Source organism: Natator depressus, chromosome 9, assembly GCF_965152275.1.
Source record: "Natator depressus isolate rNatDep1 chromosome 9, rNatDep2.hap1, whole genome shotgun sequence".
NCBI classification, from domain to species: domain Eukaryota; kingdom Metazoa; phylum Chordata; order Testudines; family Cheloniidae; genus Natator; species Natator depressus.
Window position 1 is genome coordinate 41,426,754 of NC_134242.1, and position 24,349 is coordinate 41,451,102.

The window sequence follows — 24,349 nt, forward strand, 5'->3', positions numbered from 1 at the left end:
AAGCGTTCCTGTCCCACTTGCAGGGCCATTGTGTAGCGGTGTTGACGGACAATACCACGGCTATGTTTTATTTAAACAAACAAGGTGGAGCCCGGTTGTCTCCTCTCTGGCAGGAAGCCCTTCTACCTGCTGGGCGTTCAGAAATGGCAGACAGCTTGAGCAGACGCTTCCTTATACACAAATGGTCAATTCGTCCAGACATTATCCACTCCATTTTCCGCAGCTGGGGGGTTTCTCTGAATCGATCTGTTCCCCACGCAGACCAACAGGAAGTGCCCAACCTTCTGCTCCTTCCGGGGTCACAGCCCGGGGTCGATCGCAGACGCCTTCCCGATTCCGTGGTCCGGTCAGTTATTATACGCCTTCCTGCCATTTCCTCTGGTCCACAAAGTGCTTCTCAAGGTCCGCAGGGACAAGGCGGATGTCATACTGGTGGCCCCAGCTTGGCCTCACCAGGGCTGGTACCCCACTCGCTTGGTTCTGTCAATCCGGGCCCTACTGCGTCTACCTCTCGCCCCCGACCTCATCTCACAGAATCACGGTCGTCTCCTTCACCCGGACCTTCAGGCTCTCCATCTCATGGTCTGGAGGATCCGTGGTTGAACCACGCTGAGCTTGCCTGTTCGGACTTGGTGAGACAGGTGCTCCTGGAAAGCCGCAAACCTTCTACCACTATTATGTACGAAGCAAAGTGGAAAAGGTTTTCCATTTGGTGTGCTCAACGGCAGGTGTTCCCGCTCCAGGCTTCAATCCCGTGCATCCTGGACTATCTAGTGCACTTGAAAGACCCGCATCTGGCATTCGGCTCTCTTAAAGTCCACCTCACGGCTATCTCGGCATTGCCTGGTGTTCCGTGTTTGCACACCCCATCGTGGGATGTTTCCTGAAAGGTCTGGAAAGGGGCTCATGGCTCTCTGGTGTCCCCTACGAGGTACAGCAAACCATTCAGGACCTGCCTTTTCTGAGAAGAGAGTCTCACCCTCAAAAAACTGACACAAGGATAAATAGCCTTAAAGACTCCAGAGCCACCCTCAGGTCCCTGGGCCTCTATATGCCCTCAATGCAGCAGAGACACTTCTATCCGCAGCCTCCTCAATGGTTTGGTCATCAGAACTGCCAAGATGGCTCCAGAAGGAGAAATCGGAACAGCAGGAGAAGGCCGTGTCAATCCTTTGGCCAGAGCTCGGGACAATCCAAGCCATCTTCAGGGGCCAAACCGGTCTTTTGAAGGTGTGGTCAAGGATGGCGCACAAGAGCGAGATCTGGATCCACCCCGACTATCCCCTTTCTACTGTGCATGGTCCCGTATTACTTCGGACTGCTGGGTGCTCCACATGGTAGAAAGGGGATACTCCACCCAATTCTGTGCCCTGCTGCTCTTCCACCTCCTTTCCCCATCCCTCTTCAGGGACCCCTCTCATGAGCATTCCTTATACAGGAGCTGCACTTGCTCCTATTGCTAGGGGCAGTGGAAGAGGTTCCTCAGGCACAGAAGGGCAAGGGCTTCTATTCCCAGTATTTCCTAATACTGAAAGCCAAGGGCGGCCTCAGTCCCATCTTGGAGCTGCGAGAACTCAACAAGTTCGTGAAGAAACTCAAGTTGCACACGGTCTGTTTGGCCTCCATCATCCCCTCGCTGGATCCAGCAGACTGGTGTGCTGCCCTTGACTTGAAGGACACACATTTTCATACCGCAGTTACTCAGCCCCACAGAAAGTACCTCAGGTTTGTGGTGACTAATACCCACTACCAATTCACAGTCCTTCCATTTGGCCTGTCAGCAGCATCTCGAGTCTTCACCAAGTGCATGGCAGTTGTCGCGGTGTTCCTGCGCAGGCACCAGGTACAGGCGTTTCTGTACTTTGACGGCTGGCTGATCAAGGGCCATTCCAGTACCCAAGTGGAAGTTCAGGTCAGATTCATCAGAGCCACCTTTGACAACCTGGGTCTCCTTCTAAACGAAGCAAAATGGACTCTGTCCCCTGTCCAGAGGATAGAGTTTATAGGGGCAGTACTGGACTCGACCCAAGCCAGGGCCATTCCTGCTGGAAGCAAGATTTAAGGCCCCAACGGATATCATTTGAGGCATCAGACAGTTTCCCACCCCCACAGCAAGGAACTGCCTGAAGCTTCTCGGTCACATGGCTGCCTGTACCTATGTAGTGTAGCGTGCCAGACTTCAGGCTTCGATCTCTTCAGTCGTGGCTCACGTCAGTGTATTGCCCAGCCTGAGACAGCTTGGACAGGATCGTGACCCCGCCTCTTCCAGTCCTTAACTCCCTCCTGTGGTGGCTTGACCCTCAGGAGGTGTACTCAGGGGTCCCCTTCACTAGTCTGCAGCCGTCTCTCTCGCTAGTGACGGACGCATCAGACTTGGGCTGGGGAGCTCATCTGGGAGACCACAGGACCCAAGGTCTCTGGTCTCACTCAGACCTCGCTCTCCACATCAAAGTCAGAGAGCAGTGCGCCAAGCATTCCAGACCTTCTGTGCACACTTAACAAGACGTGTATCTGTTATGATGGACAATATAATAGCAATGTTCTATATCAGCAAATGGGGGCGCAGGCTCCTCTCCCCTGTGCCAAGAAGCCCTCATGCTGTGGGACTTCTGTGCGGAACATTCAATACACTTGCAAGTGTCATATCTCCCCGGGGTACAGAATGAGCTGGCAGACAACCTCAGCGGGTCATTTGACATCCACGATTAGTCCCTTCGCCCGGACGTCATGTTTTCAATCTTCCAGAGGTGAGGCTTTCTCCAGATAGACCTATTTACCATGCAGCATAACAGGAAATGCCAGCAGTTCTGCTCCTTCCAGAATCACAGCCCGGGCTCCAGAGCAGACATGTTCCTCCTTCCATGGGGAGGCCATCTCCTTTCCACCCATACCACTCATTCACAAGATACTCCTCAAGATCTGGAGGGAATGAGCTCAGATCATATTGATAGCACCATCCTGGCGCTGTCAGCACTGGTACACATCTCTCCTAGTCATATCTCTGGAAGCCCCAGTCACTCTTCCACTCTTCCAGGACCTTCTGATGCAAGATCACGATCATCTTCAACATCCGAACTGTGTCTCGCTTCACCTCATGGTGTGGAAGCTCCGTGGTTGAACCCAATGGAGCTTTCCTGTTCAAACCAGGTTAGACTAGTCCTTGGCAGCAGGAAACCCTCTACTAGAGCCACCTACCTTGCCAAGTGGAAGAGATTTTCAATGTGGTCGGCGCAGCGCCTTTCATTCCCAACACTAGCCTCAGTGCTGCTCATTCTGGACTACCTCCTCCATCTGAAGCAGCAGGGGCTTTTGTTTTCTTCAGTAAGAGCAGATTGAGCCGCCATATTGGCCTTTCATCCGGGCACGGGGGGGCCGCTTAATGTTTGCTAATTCTATGGTCAGCCGATTTTTAAAAGGACTCGACAGACTGTACCCTCACATCCGTCAGCCTGTCCCCACTTTGGACCTCACCCTGGTCCTCTAGGCTCATAGGACCACCCTTTGAACCGTTGGTGACATGCTCCATACTCTACCTGTCTTACAAGGTGCCGTTCATGGTAGTGATAACCTCGACCAGGAGGGTGTCTGAGCTCAAGGCTCTAACATCAAAGCCTCCTTACACGTGTTCTATAAGGACAGGGTTTCCTCCTGAAGGTTGTGTCACAGTTTCACATCAACCAGGACATCTTTCTTCTGGTATTCTACCCTAAGCTGCACTCGACCGGCAGGGAGCAGAGACTTCACTCACTGGATGTCCGCAGGGCACTAGCCTTTTACATTGAGAGAATGAAGCCATTTAGAAAATTGGTCCAGTTATTCGTGGCAGCGGTGGACAGAATGAAAGGTCTGCCCGTGTCGTCACAATGCATTTCATCATGGATCATGTCCTGCATTCATGAGCCCTACATCCTAGCAGGGGTTCCCACACCCCGAGTCACTGCGCTCTCTACCAGGGCCCAGGCTTCAGTAACAGCATTCCTGGTGCAGGTCCCCACTGTGGATGGAGGACCACATCATACTTTCATCACGCACTGTGCTATTACCCAGTAGGCGAGAGACGCTGCAGCCTTCCGACAAGCAGTGCTCCAATCAGAAGGCTCCAACCCTGCCTCCTGAATTTAGTCTTGTGGGTCACCTGACTGGAATTGACATGAACAAGCACTTGAAGAAAAAACAGTTACTCACCTTCTCGTAACTGTTGTTCTTCGAGGTGCGTTGTTCATGTCCATTCCAATACCCACCCTCCTACCCCTCTGTTGGAGTAACCAGCAAGAAGGAACTGAAGTGGTGGCGGGTCGACTGGGGTCTATATTGAGCACCATGATGGCGCGACTCCAGGGGGCACCTAGGCCGACCTGACAGATGCTGCTAGGGAAAAATCTTCTGGCTACTGTGCACGTGCACACGAACATACCTGATTGGAATGGACATGAACAATACATCTCGAAGAACAACAGATAGGAGAAGGTAAGTAACCGTTTTATACGGTCTCGCATGACCTTCTTGTAAACAAACTAGGGAAATACATCCTAGATGGGGCTACTATAAGGTGTGTGCATAACTACTTCTGGTAATAGTTTTCCAAACAGATATCAGTGGTTCACAGTCAAGCTGGAAGGGCATATCAAGTGGGGTCCTGCAGGGATCAGTTCTTGGTCCGGTTCTGTTCAATATCTTCATCAGTGATTTTAGCTAATGTTATAGAGAGTACAGATATAAAGTTTGTAGATGATACCAAGCTGCGAGGGATTGAAAGTGCTTTGGAGGATAGGATTAAAATTCAAAATGGTCTGGACAAACAGGAGAAATGGTCTGAAGCAAATAAGGACAAATGCAAAGTACTACACCTAGGAAGGAACAATCAATTGCATACGTAGAAAATGGGAAATGACTGCCTAGAATGGAGTACTGCAGAAAGGGATCTGGATCACAAGCTGAATATGAATCAGTAATGTAACACCGTTGCAAAAAAAGCAAACATCATTCTGGAATTCATTAGCAGGCGTGTTGTAAACAAGACGCAAGAAGTAATTCTGCTCTACTCTGTGCTGATTAAACCTGGGTCCAGTTATGAGCGCCGCATATCAGGAAAGAAGTGAACAAATTGAAGAAAGTCCAGAGGAGTGGAAAAAAATCATTAAAGATCTAGAAAATTGAAAAAATTGGGTTTGTTTAGTCTGGAGAAGTGAAGACTAGTACGGAGGGGAAGGACACACAACCATTTTCAAGTACTGAAAAGGTTGTTATAAGGAAGAGGGAGAAAAATTGTTCTTGTTAACCTCTGAGGATGGGACAAGAAGCAATGGGTTTAAATTGCAACAAAGGTGATTTTTAGGTTGACATTAGGGAAAACTTTCTGTTAGGGTAGTTAAGCACTGGAATAAATTGCCTAGGGAGGTTGTGGAATCTCTGTAATTGGAGATTTTTAAGAGCAGGTTAGACAAACACCTGTCAGAGATGGTCTAGATAATACTTAGTCTTGCCTTGAGTGCAGGGAACTGTGTTAGAGGACCTCTCAAGGTCCCTTCTAATCCTGCGATTCTGTGATTTAGCATCTGGATGTAACTTGCATGTTGTGGTGATGAAGGAAGAATAGTTAAAACCAGAAGAACAAAGGTTATTTTTACTTTATGCATTGGTTTTCCGGGCCAGTCTAGTATGTCCTAGAAAGGTCATGGCCAAAAATAACAACATGAAAGGACCTTGTGGTCTTCAAATGCATTACATTTTTATAACAAACTCAAAAGGAATTTAATGCAAAATTCATACATATGAAATAGAATTCCATTTGTAATGCTTGTTCTTTAATAGACTTTCAACACAATGATTTTTAGTGGGGACCATTTTTATTCTAAAATATTGCCAGCTTTGGGGAAAAAAAAGTTTCTGTCTGATTATACTCCACAGACACTTCTCATGTGTTTACAGCAGCTCCAAACAAAGGAATAAAAATTGAAGTAGCCCCACACATTGAAACAATGATGAGCTGCCAATTGTATTCACTATTAGTAGGGAAGGAGAGATCAAGTATTTCTATCGAAAGCCCAGAAGGACCTTGTGACGGGTTGGATCACAGAAAACCCCTTGGGAGCTACCAACTGATGTGCTGGGACTATCTCTAAGCCTGTTTTTCCTTGGCAGCTTGGGAATTCAGAACCCTGCTTGGTTGTGCCAGACACGCTAGCCTGCTACAAACACAGACCCGGGTCTAAACCACGTCCCACACAAGCTGCAGGCTTAACTGAAAACAGCTTAAGAAGTGTTCCTGTCTCCAACACTGAGCTGCCCAGCTCCCATTGGGGTCCAAACCCCAAATAAATCCGTTTTACCCTGTATAAAGATTATACAGGGTAAACTCATAAATTGTTCGCTCTCTGTAACACTGATAGAGAGAGATGCACAGCTGTTCCCCACCCCCCAAGGTATTAATGCATACTCTGGGTTAATTAATAAGTAAAAAGTGATTTTATTAAATACAAAAAGTAGGATTTAAGTGGTTCCAAATAATAACACACAGAACAAAGTGAATTACCAAGCAAAATAAAATAAAACACGGAAGTCTAAGCCTGATAAGTAAGAAAGTGATTATAGATGAAATCTCACCCTCAGAAATATTCCAATAAGTTTCTTTTACAGACTAGCCTCCTTTTTGTCTGGGTCCAGCAATCACTGACGCCCCTGTGGTTACTGTCCTTTGTTCCAGTTTCTTTCAGGTATCCTTTTGGGGTGGAGAGGCTATCTTTTGAGCCAGTTTAAGACAGAATGGAGGGGTCTCCCAGGGGCTTAAATAGACTTTCTCTTGTGGGTGGAGACCCCCTCCTCTCTCCTATCCAAAATCCAGCTCCAAGATGGAGATTTGGAGTCACATGGGCAAGTCACATGTCCGTGCATGACTGGGTTCCTTACCAGCCAGGCCGCATTCCCGGGAACGGTCAGATGTGGATTGGCATCTCCAAGTTCATTGTTGGCTTAAGTGTTTCTTGATTGGGCACTTACTGAGAATAATCTTTTCTCAGAAAGCTGACCAACTGCTTCACTGAGGCTACTTAAAATTAAACAAGTACATAGCCAATATTCATAACTTTGAATACAAAAGTGATACATTCATACAAATAAGATGAATATATCCAGTAGATCATAACCTTTGCAGAGATGTTACGTGGCATATCTAGCATAAAACATATTCCAGTTATGTCATATTTACTTTCATAAGCATATTTCCATAAAGCATTATGGGGTGCAACGTCACAGACCTGTGAACTGGTATTTTTCATAACTAAGGAAAGCAAATACTCCCTTCTTGACTGCAGTAGGTTAGTTAATACTGAACATTTAAGTGTCTTCATTTAAGCAGTACTGAAACTCTTACTGCAAACCCGAATGCAAGCCCCTTGTTTTGAGGAGCTGCCTAAATTCTTAAAAAATACTACAGGTTAAAATACTTCATAAAAATGGTCAAATCCTTCAGATTAAATATCCATATCGTTATCTCTTCATTTCAATGTTTTGTCAATACTTGGCATAAAATCAAGAGGTTATCAAATACTTTGAAATTTAAACAGAACTCAATCAGAATGTTTGAAAGTTTCAAACAGCACTCTACAATAAATCCTCTATGTAGTGTGTGCATTATTCCTGTTTGTATTACAGTAGTGCCTAGTGGCCCCAGTGGAGATGAAAACACATTCTGAGAACAGCGGTAAGAAAGTTCAGATGGAGTTCGTGTACAGCAGCTGCGTCGCTGACCCCTTTTTAATCCCCCTTGCTTCTTGACCAATCAAAACTGATTTTTACTGTAGTGGAGTGAGAAAAGTCAGCTGTATAGTGTGGGGGAGTGCTATCACATACATGCCTCAACTTCTCCGTGAACCCCATGACCAAATCCTTCTGTACACCAATGGTGCATACCCTCCCCCCATCAGAGCCCAGCCGTGGCCCCCACACCCCAGACACCTGTCTCCCTTCCTCCCCCACAGAGCTCAGGGATCCAGAGGGAGAAACAGCCGGATGCTTGGTCCCAACCTTGCATGGAGTTTCCTGCTCGTCGCTGTCTCCTTCCCTTAGGGTGTGCTGGGAACTGCAGCTGCTAGGAACCCTCTAGCTCCCTCCACCTCCCACTGGCAGTGTCTTCTATGTGTGAGCTGCACTCTTCCGGTTTGGCAGCCGCTAGTGGTGGCCAGCAGCACTGTAGTCCATTTCTGTGGGGGAAAGGAAATTCTGCGCACACAGCGTTAATTTCTGCACAATTCTGCATTGCACAGTGACGCAGAATTCCCCCAAGAGTAAAGCTAATTAAATTCAAGACAGACTTTTCAAACTGGGGTGCCTAAAATTAAGCTTGTAACTTTAGTAACAGAGGCCTGATTTTTTTTATCACTTGTTTTGAGAACCTACAAATGTACTTGGAGTCATTGGGAGGTTTAACTGCCCAGTGATAACTGTTTTTATTTAACTATATAAATATGGAAGTAGAAGCTCAGCTGTAGGTACTCACATTTGAAAATCTTGTCCTCAACTTTTATTGTTTAATGCAGATTAAAATATGAGGGAGGTGGTAGAATAATGTTAAAATGAAATAAGGCTACAAAAATTAACTGAACAAAACAATATAAAAAGCCCAACAATTCTTAATTTTTGATGCTGGAAATGCTTACTTGTATATTTAGTTTAAAAAGAAAAGGAAGAAATCTATCTTGATTGCTTAAATTCATACACATCTTTTTCATACCAGTCTAAATATTACCCAACAATTAAAGCAATAAGCTTAAAATATATGCCATATTATGTGTCTACATTTTTCTCAGAAAGGTAAACGCTGTTTATTTTTTTAAAATCGAATTTCATCAACAGTCCTCACTAAAAGGGGCTATCTAGTCTTATTGCATATAGTCAGTTCGTGCCAGTTTAAACAGACTCCTGGGAAATAGATGCAATATTTATAGTAATTTATGATTTAGAAAAACCTCTTCATGGCAACGTTTTAGATGTTTTGAATTTTATAAGCTTTGCCATAATTTTGGAATGCCAGTTGTGTATGAAAGTACTCGGATGAAAACATCTTCTGGCTTCACTGACTTCAGTGTTTTTAATCATGCTATTTGTATTTTTTTTTCATTGTTAAACTATTTAAGTTGAAATTGATCTGTACAGCTGCAGATGGCCAAAATGTAGCAAGGCCGCAGTGCTTCCACTCTGTTCAGGAAATGCAATTGACCCAAGAAAAATCCACAGACTTGCAGTGTGAATTTGGTCTAAGTACTTAATCTGTCTGTACCTTAGTTCTTATTTGTAAAATGGAAATACTAATGCTTTTTCTTCCATCATTTGTCTCATATAGACTGAGATCTTGGGGTTAGGGACTTCTCTTACGCTGACTTTCAGTTTTAAGTGAAGAAAAGTTTTCAGTTCCATATATCACCCAATGTGTGCATCAGTTCCCTTGGACACATCCCATTCACAAGCTCTGCATGAGGGATGTGAATTTCTCCCTTGAGTAAGGAAGAAGGGGTTTTTGTTGACGTTTTATTTTGAAAATGTCATAAAGTATAACAAACCACACTTCATATTCTAACTTGCTTATCCAGCTTTGTCACCAGATACCCTTCTCTCCTTCATTCTCAGATGTTTCCTTTCATGGTTCTTTATTGATTTTTAGAGTATTGAATGTTTACGTATTTAGAAAAATGATTACAAAGATGAAGTTGTCAATGCCTGGTGTTTCTTGTCCTTAGACTATGTGTTACGCTGCTGCTGTTTCCTAGTATATTACTGTGGTTAGATTGTCCTCTAGTCTGCCAGGGACAGTGAGATATTGTTGTGGCCTTTTCTAACTGTTTTCATTGCTGCAGGAGTCTTACTTAATCTCTTGACTGCCACATGACAGAACAAGTAGTAAATAAAGACTGTATTGATGGCAGTGGTGTTCATCTTGAAATGTGGAGTTTAACGGTTGCAACAAGTTATTACAACACACAAAGTTAAATACTGGGCAAGTAGAACTTGAAATTGATAAAGTTAACGGGAGCAAATTAGTTTTTCATGTTGTTATTACCTTCTACTTAAAACTTCATATTAGTTTTCAGCGAAAACTAGAATAGAAAAGGCTTTTCTGTATTTAAAAGTTTGACTCAGTTGATCAAATACAAATCATTTAAGCTAGTCCCTTGTAAATATTTAAATTGTGGCTTTCTGTTTGAAAGAGGCAGCTTAAAATAAACTGATTTAATATTTATTATTTGTATCACTATAGTATCTAGGAGCCCTAGTCATGGACCAAGACCCCATTATGCTAGGTGCTGTACAAACACGGAACAAAAAGACAGTCCCTGCATGATGGAGCACTACCTTTTCTTAGTGCATATCTGAACATTTTTTGCCAGTTTTCAGTATATCAGTTTGAGGTCAAGTATTGGTATTTCATTTTAAAGGAATTCTGATCACGTCTTGGCTGGTGATGGGGTACGCAATATGCTTTCAGATGTACAAATTACTACTGATTTCTAAAGTATATGAAGAATTCATATAGGATTAGATTGTATCCTTGCCTTATGAGGCTGTTCAGGAGAGTAAGTGCTACTGGACAAAGTAAGGGTGTCATAATCAGGCCTTCAGTATTTTATGTTATATTGCTGATACATTTGTTTTTTCTTTCCAGCGCCCCACACTCTTTTATTCTGTTCTGGTGAATAATTTGTAATTCTTCATGTTAGCAGATGAGGTACTGCATTATGGTTTGGTTTTGTTAATTTTAAAATAATGGAACGCCACACTCTGCCAGGTCCCTATTTAAACATTTAATCTCTGGAATATGGAGTTCAGGAGAAAAGGAAAATTTCCAACCTAAACATACAAGACAAGATCCAACATGTTTATTTTAAAAGGACTGAGCTAACTTGGATTAATTTTGGATGTCAATAACTTGATGATATATGCCACATATGATTTAAAATGGATGCTGATGGAGGTGCAAGATGTTTCTCATAGATTATAGTCTTCTGCTGATAATTACTTTTAAAGAAAGTATGTAGGATTGTCAGAGTACTGAAAGGGAAAGTGTTAATAAAAGTTATAAATTAAATTCTTTAACTCATTTCTGTTTCTCCATCCCATGCGTCTCTCACACTTTCATCCCTACAGGCCAACAAAGTTCTTGTCCCCAGAATAGCTATCCAGTATTTGTGTTTAAACTGGATGAATGGCGACACTTTCTGAATTCAATTTTCAAACATAATGTAAACAATATATAGACATTACTCTGAGACAAAGCCTCTCTGAACTTAAGGATGTGCTGGGATGGGAATTTTTTAATGATGATTTTAGCGTAGTAATATGATGCTTCTTATTAAACATGTAAGAATCATACCCTGATTTATAATAAACTCAGAGTTCAGCTTTTAGCCTCAGAGTACCATACAGTCCAAAATAATTCAGGATGAAGTTATTATTCTGGAAGCCGTTAGCATTCTAATATTTAGGATTAGTTAACATTGATATTTTTCAAGGAAATTTTTCTCTTAATGCTTCATAAAAAGGTCTCTACCATGTGTTAAGGTTAGTGAGAACAATAATTTTGTGTACGTTTACCATGATATTTTGATGTACCTAATGTTGCTATATCACAAAGCTCACTGAGATTGGCTATATACAAGATAGAAGACTTGCATTTCTCCTTTGCAATATTGGACCTGCTTCCTGCAAAGACTTAAACACTTTATCCCAGGAGTAACCCTGCTGACCTCAATAAGACTCTTTTAAATATTTTTAGTAATTTAAAGTTAAGCATGTGTATAATTTTTGCAGAATTGAGATTTTGAATTGAATTGCTTTATTTTCATTATGCCATTCCTTAGGGGGTAAATTTTTCTGGTTGTAGCTAAACCCAGCTGTTATCCAAAATTTTCATAACACAACTTGAAAGCTTTGCAGTTATTCATTCATTGGCATAAAATTTTATTTAACCTTACCTGCGTTTTAGACTCTGGTCTTGTTCTATGGCACATGTGCGAAAGTAGAATTCTTAACTTTCTTAATGAAAATAAATGCGGCCTTCCTTCCCTTTTGGAGTTTAAAAAAAAAAAAAAAAAAAAAAAATTTTCCCCCTGAAAAAGCTCTAAAGCAGGGGTCGGTAACCTATGGCACGTGTGCCAAAGACGGCACATGAGCCAATTTTTAATGGCACGCCGCCGTCTGCCTACCCTGGTAGAAAGCAGCATGCCATTAAAAATCCTGCCCTGCCCGGCCTGCTCTTCTCCGCCCCCTGCCCACCGCTCTCTCCTTGCGGGCAGGCAAGCTTCTCACTTCCCCCCCGTCTCTTCCCCCAGCGTGCTGGGTTCCTGCCCCTCTCCCTCCCTGCGGCTGATCAGCTGACGGCCCTTGCTACGGAGGGGAGAGGGAAAAGCGGAGCCGCAGCGCGCTGTCTGCTCCGGGGACCTTGGGGAAGGGGGTGGAATCGGCATATCCCCTCCAGCCTCCTGCCATGAGCCGCTCAGGGCAGGGGGCTGGGAGCACCCCCACGACCCCAGGCCACTGCCCTGACCCCTGCACCCCCCTCACACATTCCAGCCCTGTGCCCTGCCCCCTGAACCTTCCCACAACCCAGCCCTGACTCCGGCACCCCCCACACATACCCAGCCCCCCCACACCCCATGCCCTGACTCTTGCACCCCCCACATCCACACCACCAAATGGGAGCTCTTGCATGCACTCCCACCTGCATCCCTCGCACCAAATGGGAGCTGCCCAGATGACCCCCAGCCCAGTTCGCAGCGCACTCCCACCCTCATCTCAGTGCAGAGAGAGGAAGAGAATGTCTAGAACCAGGGAGAAGGTAGGTACCTACTCTGTGTGGATAGGGCTGGGACCCCAGACCAGCAGCGGTTTGAGCAGGGCCGGCAGCTGGGACCCTGGCTGGCAGGAGCCCATGGACAGAACCCCAGACTGGCAGCAGGCTGGTCAGCCCACTGCTGATCTGGGGTCCTGGCCGCCGGCCCCGCTCAGCCCACTGCCGGTCTGGGGTTCTGGCTGCCAGCCCCTTGCCAGCCGGGGTCCCGGCCACAGGCCCCACTCAGCCCACTGCTGCCCTAGGTGTACGGAACCCCAAGCCGGCGGCGGGCTGAGCAGGTCGGCGGTGTAAGATCAGCATTTTAATTTAATTTTAAATGAAGCTTCTTAAACATTTTGAAAACCTTGTTTACATACGACAACAGTTTAGTTATATAATATATAGACGTATAGAGAGAGACCTTCTAAAAAATGTTAAAATGTATTATTGGCACTCGAAACCTTAAATTAAAGTGAATAAATGAAGACTCAGCACACCACTTCTAAAAGGTTGCTGACCCCTGCTCTAAAGGTTGCTGAAAGCCTAGGTATAATTTTTTTTTTTTAAAGATTACTGTTTTCATAAGGAAATGTAAGTAATTATTTTGGGGAAAGATCATATATTTTGTCAATTTTTACTTTTGTGAATCAAGTTTTAACTTCAGTTTTAAAACTGTCTACAATTATCTTTGATAGAAAGCTGTTTAAATATTGGAAACCAATTAAACACAATCATATTGTACTAAAAGCATGTTTTTAGTATATTATGGTGCTGTATAGCATTTAGCTTACTAGATGGTTTCATAAAGATAAGACGCTGCATTTGATGTTGATTAGGATAGTATAAAAACAACCATATGTTTTGTGAGGTTCACTTTTTGGTGGCTGTATAAATAATGGAAGATGAAATGGCTTAAACAAAAAGTAGACTCCAGTCTTTGCTTCTTTTTTCCATGGTCAGTGTCCTAATTTGTTCCAGAATTAACTTTTTTGAGTATGCTCTCTCCAGCCAAAAACAGAGGTATTCCTTCCTTTACCTATGTTGGCAACTGAAATATTGCTGAGGGAAACAGTGGAAGGGGTGATAAATGGCAAGCTGGGCTAGATTACTTTGACATATACAAACACACTGAGAGAGCTGAAAGGGGATACAGATTCAGCACCCAGGATCTGCAGGCTGCTCTAAAAGGAAGTTTTGTACCACGCTGTCCTTAACCATTTTTGGACTTCGCTGCTGCATCAGTTTCTCTCCTTCTGCAGCCAAACGAAACCACCACTTTTGGTACTTTGTAATTGCTCTCTCCTCCTGGGGACTGGTTTACTATCAAAACAGTTGAATTTTAAACCTAGAAATTTTCAGCCTCCTACAGGTTCACCAATTCATTACTCCCATCTTAAACGTTTTTTGTTCCTGTCCCTCCCTGCAGGTAGCTCCTGCCAAGCATTTCCTGTGGACAGCCTTTTCCCTGGTCGCCTCCATGACCCTCGATTCCTTGCTGGACTATCTGCCTGTCCCTAACGGAATTCAGGTTGCCTTTTATATTTTCCCAAAAGGCCTGGTTAGTGAGCCACAGATTCCCATTGTGTTACCCCTGGATTAATTAATTTCCTTCACCTGGGGAAGCTGGCTACACCTGGCACAGATGTGAGGCTGAGCCGCATACATCTTAGTGGGTCAGTTCACGCTGTGACAAATGTCACAACAGGTAGAGAATATTAAAAAATAAAAATAAAAAATCAATTATTTTATTTTCCCATTGGTTTGAAAGGAAGGATTCTCACTCTCACTGTTCCCATAGTAGTGAGCAGTGAGACTAACCCCATTCTCTGTCAGGTGGTGGCAGAATGAAGCAGGCTCAGAGCGTAGCGCTGCCAGAGTCCAGGAGGAAGGAAGTGTAATAAGGAAGCCTAAACTATTCCTGTTGTAGTGGAAAGAGCAGATCTAATCCATGAGCAGCATCCACATCAGTGGATGTCCATGAAAGAGATTTGATCCTCTGTCACTTGGAACTATATATGTAGCCCTTCTCGTGGTTCCCTTGGACAAAATATTCCTTACCTGTAATACTTGTTCTCTGAGGATCTATATTTCAGTGCTTTACCTTTTTTGTATACACTTATATTTTAATCAGCTTTTATTTAGGAGTTCCTGCCTGCTTTTCAAAGGAACTGGCTGTGGTAGGAATAAAGGCAACCTGGAGCACCAACTGAAAGGGTGCTCAAAATGACTTTACAAGTTTCTTCAGAGACTGAAAACTTTGAAACTGTTGGTATTCCAACCTGGTCTCATGCTTGAAACACAGACCCAAACGTGCAAATCTACTGAAGTGTATTTTTAGGAACAAAAATTTCAATAAAATAGTTGTTTAATACAAAACATCAGCTGTTATGCTATTGCTTGACTTACTGCAGGGTCCCATGTTTGTGTTTAAATGATTATAGTTCAAATTTGCTCAGTTAACAAATTAATTTTTTTTAGCTGATTCTGCTATAAATATCAGCCTGGTATCCAAAACTCAAGATGGGTTCTTTACAACTGGTCCATCAACAATAATAAAGATTCTTCAGGCCAAATTATGCCTTCCAGGTACAACCTTCCAGTGCAACCCCAATGTAAATGGGAGCATAATATGGTTATACAGATGTAACAAAGACATAATTTGACTTTCAGCATCTTTATTACTGGTGGTGATATGCTAACAGGAATTAACCTGGTTCAATTTTTAGATCCTTGGATGAATCTCTAGGATTGGTAGTATTTAAGACAGACGAACCTTGTCAATGGAGCAGATTTGATCTACAATTACTGAGATACACAAATATGAAACCAAAGTACTTCTTTTTTTAAAAAACTCATATTTCAGAGAACTGCACTTTACATAGGAAAATATTTGTGTTATCTAGCAAAATCACAACTTAAAATACTTGTAACTTCAAATGGTATATAAGGAGCTATGCTGCTGGTAAACTAAAATAATCTTTAACTAGATACTGGACACACCAAGATTAAGTGCTGCCTTAATTACTTCCTCCTTTTGTATGATAAATTGTTTTTACAATGACAGTAGACACAAATAGTTTTGACCTTAGGAGCCTGAAATAGCACTTTTTCCCTTTAGCTGAAATCTCTTAAATGCTTCTCATCGTTCCCTTTACCATCCAGATGTCTTGGCACAATTTCAGTTACTAGATGTGAGGGTTAAGTCAGTCACCACATGTTACACAGTTTGGCCCATGACTCATTCTCACAGCAGTCCCGTGTCTGTGACCAGTCCTGTTTTCAGTATAAATACGTGCTCTCCGTTGACCTTTATGATATCAGCTAGTGGCAGAACTAGAATCATGATTGGATATTGTTTCTAAATCTAATCTGTTTCACTAATGAACAGAATGTTAAATAAACATCTCAATAAATGAGTGTTTAGTGCGTTACATCCTGGCTTCTTGCAGTGTTCTAAACTGCAGGTTAACGTGTGGGTAATTTCTAGTTCTAACCAAAAATATGAATGGAACCTGAAAGGTTTCCGATAAATTACATTGAATGTCAGAAATCAGAAAAAGATTCCAAATAAATACCTTAGGACTTTTTGCTGTTTGTGTTTTATTGGTTACAAAATATATAGTAAAATTCAATCAGTCCTATATCTTTATTGAATATCAGTATTTGAATAGTGTTCACAGCATCAGAATGAGTTCTTTTTTCAGAGTAACAGCCGTGTTAGTCTGTATTCTCAAAAAGAAAAGGAGTACTTGTGGCACCTTAGAGACTAACCAATATATTTGAGCATAAGCTTTCGTGAGCTACAGCTCACTTCATTGGATGCATTCAGTGGAAAATACAGTGGGGAGATTTATGTACATAGAGAACATGAAACAATGGGTGTTACCATACACACTGTAAGGAGAGTGATCACTCAAGGCGAGCCACTACCAGCAGGAGAGCGGGGAGCGGCGGGGAGCCTTTTGTAGTGATAATCAAGGTGGGCCATTTCCAGCAGTTGACAAGAACGTCTGAGGAACAGTGGGGGGTGCAGGGGTCCTCAGACGTTCTTGTCAACTGCTAGAAATGGCCCACCTTGATTATCACTACAAAAGGTTCCCCGCCGCTCCCCGCTCTCCTGCTGGTAGTGGCTCGCCTTGAGTGATCACTCTCCTTACAGTGTGTATGGTAACACCCATTGTTTCATGTTCTCTATGTACATAAATCTCCCCACTGTATTTTCCACTGAATGCATCCAATGAAGTGAGCTGTAGCTCACGAAAACTTATGCTCAAATATATTGGTTAGTCTCTAAGGTGCCACAAGTACTCCTTTCGAATGAGTTCTGTAATTACAAACTAATCTGTTTTCATCTTTAACAAAAAGAGGAGGGTGGAACAAAGTGTTTGGTTTTTAAATTTCATGTTTCAAATTGAAATGGAGTCACACCCCTTTCCCCTCGATCCCTAGTGCGGCAAATTTAAATTAATTTGTTTTGCTGCAGTACCTATAGCAGAACCAATGCCTTACAATAGAGATTTCACTTCCCTTATGACTACCCCAGCAGGCAACACTTTAAGCAGACTTAGGGTGTGTGTGTGGATGTAGAACAAAAATAACGTTGTTAAATTAGAGTTAAGGTTGCTCAAGTGAATTTCCTGTCACTAAAAATCAGGGCAATTGCTAGTTACAGCAATAATGTGCCAGAGACAGTAGCGGTGAGGGTGATTGGATGGGGAGACACAAATACTAGACAACTTGCAATATTGCAAAAAATTCATTTTAAAACTTAATGCATAAGTATTCATTTCTCTTGATTTTTCAGAATTGATATTATATTAATATTGAAAATTTTGTCTTTGCAACCAGATGTTCTTGAAATGTAACTTTCTTTAATTAAAAAAAAAAAAAAGCTTAAAATCTCAGTTGCCAGGGCAAACTTTCCACTTGACATAGGTAAGTGGATCCAATTTAATGTTAAATATGTTCATGCTGGCACCAGTTCCGTTCTTGGGAAGTATTTAGTTTTTCTGTGTTTTAATTTAACATGATCTCAATCAACATGGATTTGCTTTGAGGACCAGCTGATTGGAAACCATATACAAGAAATGAAAGAAAAATTCCAGAATGGGAGTTCCCAGGTTTTTTGCTGGTCTTGAGTCGAGAAAAAAAATTTGCTTTGTAAGCATTTGTGTTCCTAAAAGTTATAAACAATGGCTACTTGTTTTTAAGGTGAACCTTGCTACTCCATCTCACAAGCAAAATGTTACTAGGTCTGAATCTTTAGTTTTGATGCAGGCTGTCTCTAACAACTAGATTTTTGTAGTTCCATATAGAAGATGCAGAGGTGAACAGAAGTCTTCTGAAGTGGCTCAAGTCCTTTTCTCTCAGACTGAACCTAGCAGGTCATAATGGGCTACTGTTTCTTCACTCCCAAAGCCCCTCACCTGTTGATACCTACAAGTGTCTTCCCTTGTATTATTTATCATTTACTGGTAGATGAAGCCATTGGAAGACCTCCTTAGGCCATACAAACTGAAGTGCAACATCCAGCTCTACATCTCTGTTAGATTAAACAGGCACAGCACCATCCTCCAGCTTTCTCCATGCTTAGCCAAAATCAGAATATGGTTGAAGGGCAGCTGGCTAAAGTTGAATTTAAGGTGATGCTGGTAAGAGAGCGGCTTATAGAACGTGCCTTCTTTGTAACATACCTTATTTATCAAAGAGCTTCTGCATTCAAGTTAAATAGCCCTTCAGCTTTAGGGTCCTTCTGGACTCCTCAGCGATATTGGATACCCAAATAGTCATAGTGCCAAAAAATGCCTACTAGCATCTGTGATGGGCCAGAAGATTGTGCTCAATGCTGTCCTACATGGACATAGCCATGATGATAGATCAACTTCTGACACACAGGCTTGACTGTTGTAACTCACGTATATTTAGGAATGAAGCCACACCTCTTGAAACACTCCAGTTTGTACAAAATACAGTAGTGCATCTTCCTAGTAGAACAGGTTGCCATGAGCATAACCATCGGTGCTCCACTGTCTGCAGTGATTCCTGTTGAACAGAATACAGTTTAAAGTCTCTGCATGTTAGCCAAAGTCCTCCATAAGTTAGGCCCTAGCTACCTGAGAGAGCTCTTCTCCTTTTACAACCATTACCTCCCATGGCAGCTACGTTGCCTTGGAACATAACTATCAACTGATTTATAGGGGGAGACTCATGATTGTAGGAGACAGAACTTTCACTGGCTCAGAACCTAGACTGTTGCAAGAGGTAAGTGTGACTGCAGCACTAACAACTCTGCAATCCCTCTGTGCCATCTCCTAGCTTTGAATGATCTTTTTAGAAAATGTAGTAAAGACCTAAACTGATGGGCTCCACCTAAACCAAAATGGAACCAGATTGCTGGCACTTAAAATTAAAAACATTGTAGAGCAGTTTGTAAACTAAGGGCTGGGGGAAACCCAACAAGTGTGAAGGAGCATGTGGTTTGGACAGACACATCCCTTAGGGGAGGATCTATTAATGGAGGTCCTCTGCCTCCTAGTGAGGAGGAGAGGATGGAAGATGATAAAGTATGGGTAGGATCTGATGAGAAACAGTCAAATGAAAAAGAGGTCCATTCAATTACATCGTGTAATAGCAGACTGCTAAAAAGTGACAGATTTTTGAAGTGCTTATATACAAATGCTAGAAGTCTAAATAATAAGATGGGTGAACTACAGTGCCTTGTATTAAATGAGGATATTGATATAATAGGCACCACAGAAAATTAGTGGAGTGAGGATAATCAATGGGACACAGTAATACCAGGGTACAAAATATATTGAAAGGACAGAACAGGTCGTGTTGGTGGGGGAGTGGCACTTACGTGAAAGAAAGCATAGACTCAAATGAAGTAAAAATCTTAAATGAACCAAACTATACCATAGAATCTCTATAGATAGTAATTCCAATCTATAATAATAAGATATATGATGTTGTAGTAGGGATATATTACCGACCACCTGACCAGGATGATGACTGTGAAATGCTCAGGGAGATTAGAGAGGCTATAAGAATTAAAAAACTCAACAATAATAGGGGATGTCAGCTATTCCCGCATTGACTGGATATGTGTCACCCCAGGACAGGATGCAGAAGTAAAGTTTCTTGACACCTTAAATGACTGCTGCTTGGAGCAGCTAGTCCTGGAACCCCCAAGAGGAGAGGCAATTCTTGATTTAGTCCTAAATGGAGCACAGGATCTGGTCCAAGAAGTGAATATAGCTGGATCGCTTGCAGAAACTATTCCCTGTACAGCATGCTCTGTCCATGCAACATCCGACGTATTTTATCTATTGTAAATGTTTCCCTGACTACTCCCCCTTATTTTAGCTAGTTCAGACATTTTTGTTTCTATCCTGCTGATCCATTTACCTCCCTAATCCTGTCTACCAAGAAATGAGACCTCAGCCGTGTCCAATTACTCGTGTCAAGCCAGGCTTGCAGTACTTCAGTTGCTGTTTAAGCTGACTCCAAGCCCCACCTCCTTCCATTACTGCCTGTGAGTCACCTGTGTGGAATAAAGTCCTGCAGCCACTTGAAGAAAAATCGGTTAATTACCTGTACTGTAACTAACTTGTTTTTTGAGATGTGAGTGCAGATGTGTATTCCATGATCCACCCTCCATTCCCTCTGTATTGGAAGGTGGATCATGGATTCTCGTGTGAAAGAACTGAGGAGGGTTGTGGCAGCACCACCCTTAAATAGCCTCTGGAGGAGCCCGAGGGTAGGAGGGAACCCATAAGGGACTGAGCAAAGTTTTCTGGCTTCAGCGTCCTAGATATGTGCACACTTGAGTGGAATAGATGTCTGCTTCTACATCTTGAAGATGTTTTACTGTTTTTTGTACTTATGTGAGACTGTTGCTATAAAGTGGACTGTCAGCCATTTAACTATTTAATACATTCTTCAAGAGTCAGTCAAGTACTTAGATAGCACAGTGATTGGGCTTCATAGTTGATTTATAGACTCTTTTCTAAAACTAATCTGCAATAGGATTAGAATCTAAGAGTGTAAACCCATATGCCTCCCAATAAATGGGGTGGGGGGCACTTTCCTATAGTTCTAGTGTGTGCTTGACTATAACATCTCATAAAGAGATTCCCTAATGCTATACTTAGACAAAGAGGCTGTCAATGAATTGCACAAACAATACCCCCTGCATATAAAGCTATAATTACAAATCGTATATAGCCCATGGGTGTTTATGAAGTCTGACACACAGCATAACTATTATTTATCTGATTTTTTGTCAGTCATGTACTCAAATTAAAGTGGCAAACTATAATACACTGCTTCTGGATGTACCCACATGTATAGGTACCTTTACTTCCAGGTAGGGATGTAAATATCATTTAAAAAGTTAACTGTTTAAATGATTAAAATATTTAAATGGTTAACCAATTAAAGGGCTGGGGCAGCTGGAGCTGCTCTGACTGGTGTGGGAGTTAAAGGCTAAGGCGGGTTCATCAGTAAAACTAATGCTTACCGCTTAACATTTTACATCCTTATGTCCAGGAGGGACTCTCTCTCTTTTTTTTTTTTTTTTTTTTTGGTAATAGGATTACAACAAAATGTGAATACCATGTTAGCAAGACACTACATCAAAGGTAGACTTGTTAGCACCGCAATAGTCAGCATTTTGATTTCATCGCAGTTGCTGCATTTTGTTTTTAATTTCCCTGTACATAAGTGTATCAGAAGAGGATCACAATTGAGTCTGCTGCTCTTGCACATAGCGCTTCTGTGGCTCCAGAAGGCGCAGAAGATGAGTAAAACCGATATTCTTAAAATTGAAATTCCACTTCTCCTGCTGATGTTGTAGTAGAAGTGCTTAGTGGTGAAATAATACAGGTATGATCCCACAGTACAGAACAGAAACAAGGAGAAGGGAAAGAAGGATAAAAGCAGAAGAGATATACTAGCAATCTAGCCACCAGATTAAATAAAATCTTGGACAGACTGTGATTCCGTCATCTCATATTGTTGGATAAAAAGGTTTGGAGTGCTACAAAGACAGCTTGTTTTGTCTATGAAGGAGTGCTTTGCTGCAGTCTTGTGACCCTACCCACCCTACAGTAAATGGAGCAGTGTTGGCTGTGTCTGGAGGGCGCAGTGTGCAGCCTTTCTCAACTGGAGGGTAATGTTGAATGCAGTGATGCTTTTGAGGAAGATAGAAGGGGTAATGTATGGGTGGAGGTGGGGGTGATGGAAAGATAGAACTTGGGGAAGAGAAGAACTGGCGGGACTGTTGGGAGGATGAGAAAGAGACTCGGAATACAAAGGTGGGGAAGTCAAGCGGAAAGAAGGAACTGAACTGATTCATATTGGTGTTGATTGTGCATGAGTTTCTTTTGTTGTCTAGTCAATGCAACTAGATGTGGTAATTAGCTGGATTCATAGCAAATGAGAACTCTGTCACCCTCCCAAAGAAATAGAGTAGGAGATTCTTGCCCCGAGACAAAAAAGACATTAAACCCCAATAAGGGGTTTTATAGACTTATAAACATGTTGCTTTTATAATCCTTAATCACTCCATTTGTGAGTAGGTAGCAGCCAGTGTAAGCTTGTTAAATATAAAAAGTATTTGAAGGAGAGATGTGCTTTGTTTTTATATTGCTGAACTTTGTAAGTACAGTGTGCATTTTACCTGCATCAAAAATATTGTTTTAGGAAATGTTGAAAGTGAATGTGTTTGGGGGGGATTTCATTTTATCAAACGCGGTATTTGTCATTTTATTATGTTTAAGATATCTGAAAATGACAGCTTAAACTTTGATTTTAAATGTCACACATTTTACCACCAGCTTTGAATATAGTGTTAATCAAATCAGTTAGAAAATATTTTCAATTTACATGTTTGTTTGTTTATATGCAATGCAAAAGCAGTGTTGTTTTTACCCCAATAATGTTGCAGTTCCTCATATTCATATTTTTTAATTAGTTCAATAGGAAAAAATTAAATATTCCACTCTTGTGCTTTTATTCAATATCACACATGATGCTATGATACTATGAATGTAATTGATTTCTTAATCTGTACGTTTTTAATTTATATACATGTGAACACCACATTTAATGAAATACGTTAATTTCTGTAATCGGTGAGCTATCAAATCTGAAATATTCCCAGGAATATTTAGGGGCTTATCTTAGTACAAATATGTACTTTATTGTTGTTAGGGTTGTGAACACCTACCTAGAATAAATTGGAATTAGTTGAGATTTTAAATGTTGCAGATACATGTAAAAACATTTATGATAATTCCTGATAACATAATAGAATGCAGTAGAACATACAGTTCATTAAAATATACATGCTACCATATATTCAGATATATAAACAGATTTGATTAATCCATTTTCCTATTAATTTGGTATTTTAACCATTTCTAGTATGTACAAGTTTTTGATCACTACTTCAAACAGAGATTGGTAGGTAGGTAAATTAGTGAAAAATTTGTATATATAATTAAACATAGTTAGTAATTTAGGCCTTGATCCTGCAACCACACAGAAGTATCTTTAGTCACTTGTGTAGTCTCTGAGATGTTGATTACTTGCATATATTTGCAGTATCAGGCATCTCAGGCTCCAGTAGGATTGCCAACTCTCCAGGATTGTCATGGAGTCTCCAGGAATTAAAGATTAATCTTTAATTAAAGAATTAAAGATTAATCTTTAATTAAAGGTTATGTTATGTGATGAAACCTCTAGGAATACATGCAGCCAAAATTGGTAATCCCTAGGCTCCAGTCTTGCAAGCTGATTTGTGCAAGCAGACCTATACAAAATCTCAGAAGAATTTAAAATGTGTCTGACTATAAAACGCTGAGTTTTACTGAATTTTAATTTTTTCCTAGGTCCATGTGGTTATGATATTCAGGTTCCATAATGCCTCCTGCCATGACAGACATCCTTGACATCTGGGCAGTGGATTCACAGATAGGAGCTGATGGCTTAATCTCTGTGGACTTCCTGCTCCCAACTGGAACCTATATCAACCTGGATGTCCCTCGAGATGCCACCATATGCCATATTAAACAGGTAAATTAGTGGTTGGCTTGCTATTTTAAATGAGCTCCATCACTGATTTTGTTGAGAAGTACTTTATATATTAAATGTTGTTTAAAAGTCTTCTAATAGGCCTTTAGAAGCTTGTTCCTGTCAATGAAACCAAGATGCAACTTTAAAAAGTGAATAAAATGTAAACTGGTACGATGTCTTACTTAGACTGTAGACTGCATGAAACAGTAGCTCTAAGAAATGTGAACTGCTCCCATTCTTCTGATCCAGTGTTACCTCTGAAACTAATGATGACAATTTTAAATGTCAGCATTAACTATTTCACTGCTGATTTTATTTTAGCTCAGAATCTAGCTGTGCCCAGCTCGCAACCCCAAAATTCTTCCTGTGCCTTCTCAGGAACTAAAACCCCCAACCACCCCTTAATCATCAGCCAGAACCTTAGCTTCTCTGTGACAAATCTATGATGAA

The 24,349-nt window shown here is 41.8% G+C and overlaps 1 protein-coding gene across 3 annotated transcripts in view; it reads left to right on the forward strand.

The window, feature by feature from the left end:
* PIK3CB (phosphatidylinositol-4,5-bisphosphate 3-kinase catalytic subunit beta) overlaps positions 1–24,349 on the forward strand; it is a 190,957-nt gene that overhangs the window by 63,176 nt on the left and 103,432 nt on the right. For all 3 annotated transcript variants that reach the window (XM_074963971.1, XM_074963970.1, XM_074963972.1), the window contains one exon: positions 23,716–23,899. In XM_074963971.1, the coding sequence (XP_074820072.1) occupies positions 23,747–23,899 (153 nt within the window). In that variant the 5' untranslated portion in view covers positions 23,716–23,746. The remainder of the gene's footprint in view (positions 1–23,715; positions 23,900–24,349) is intronic.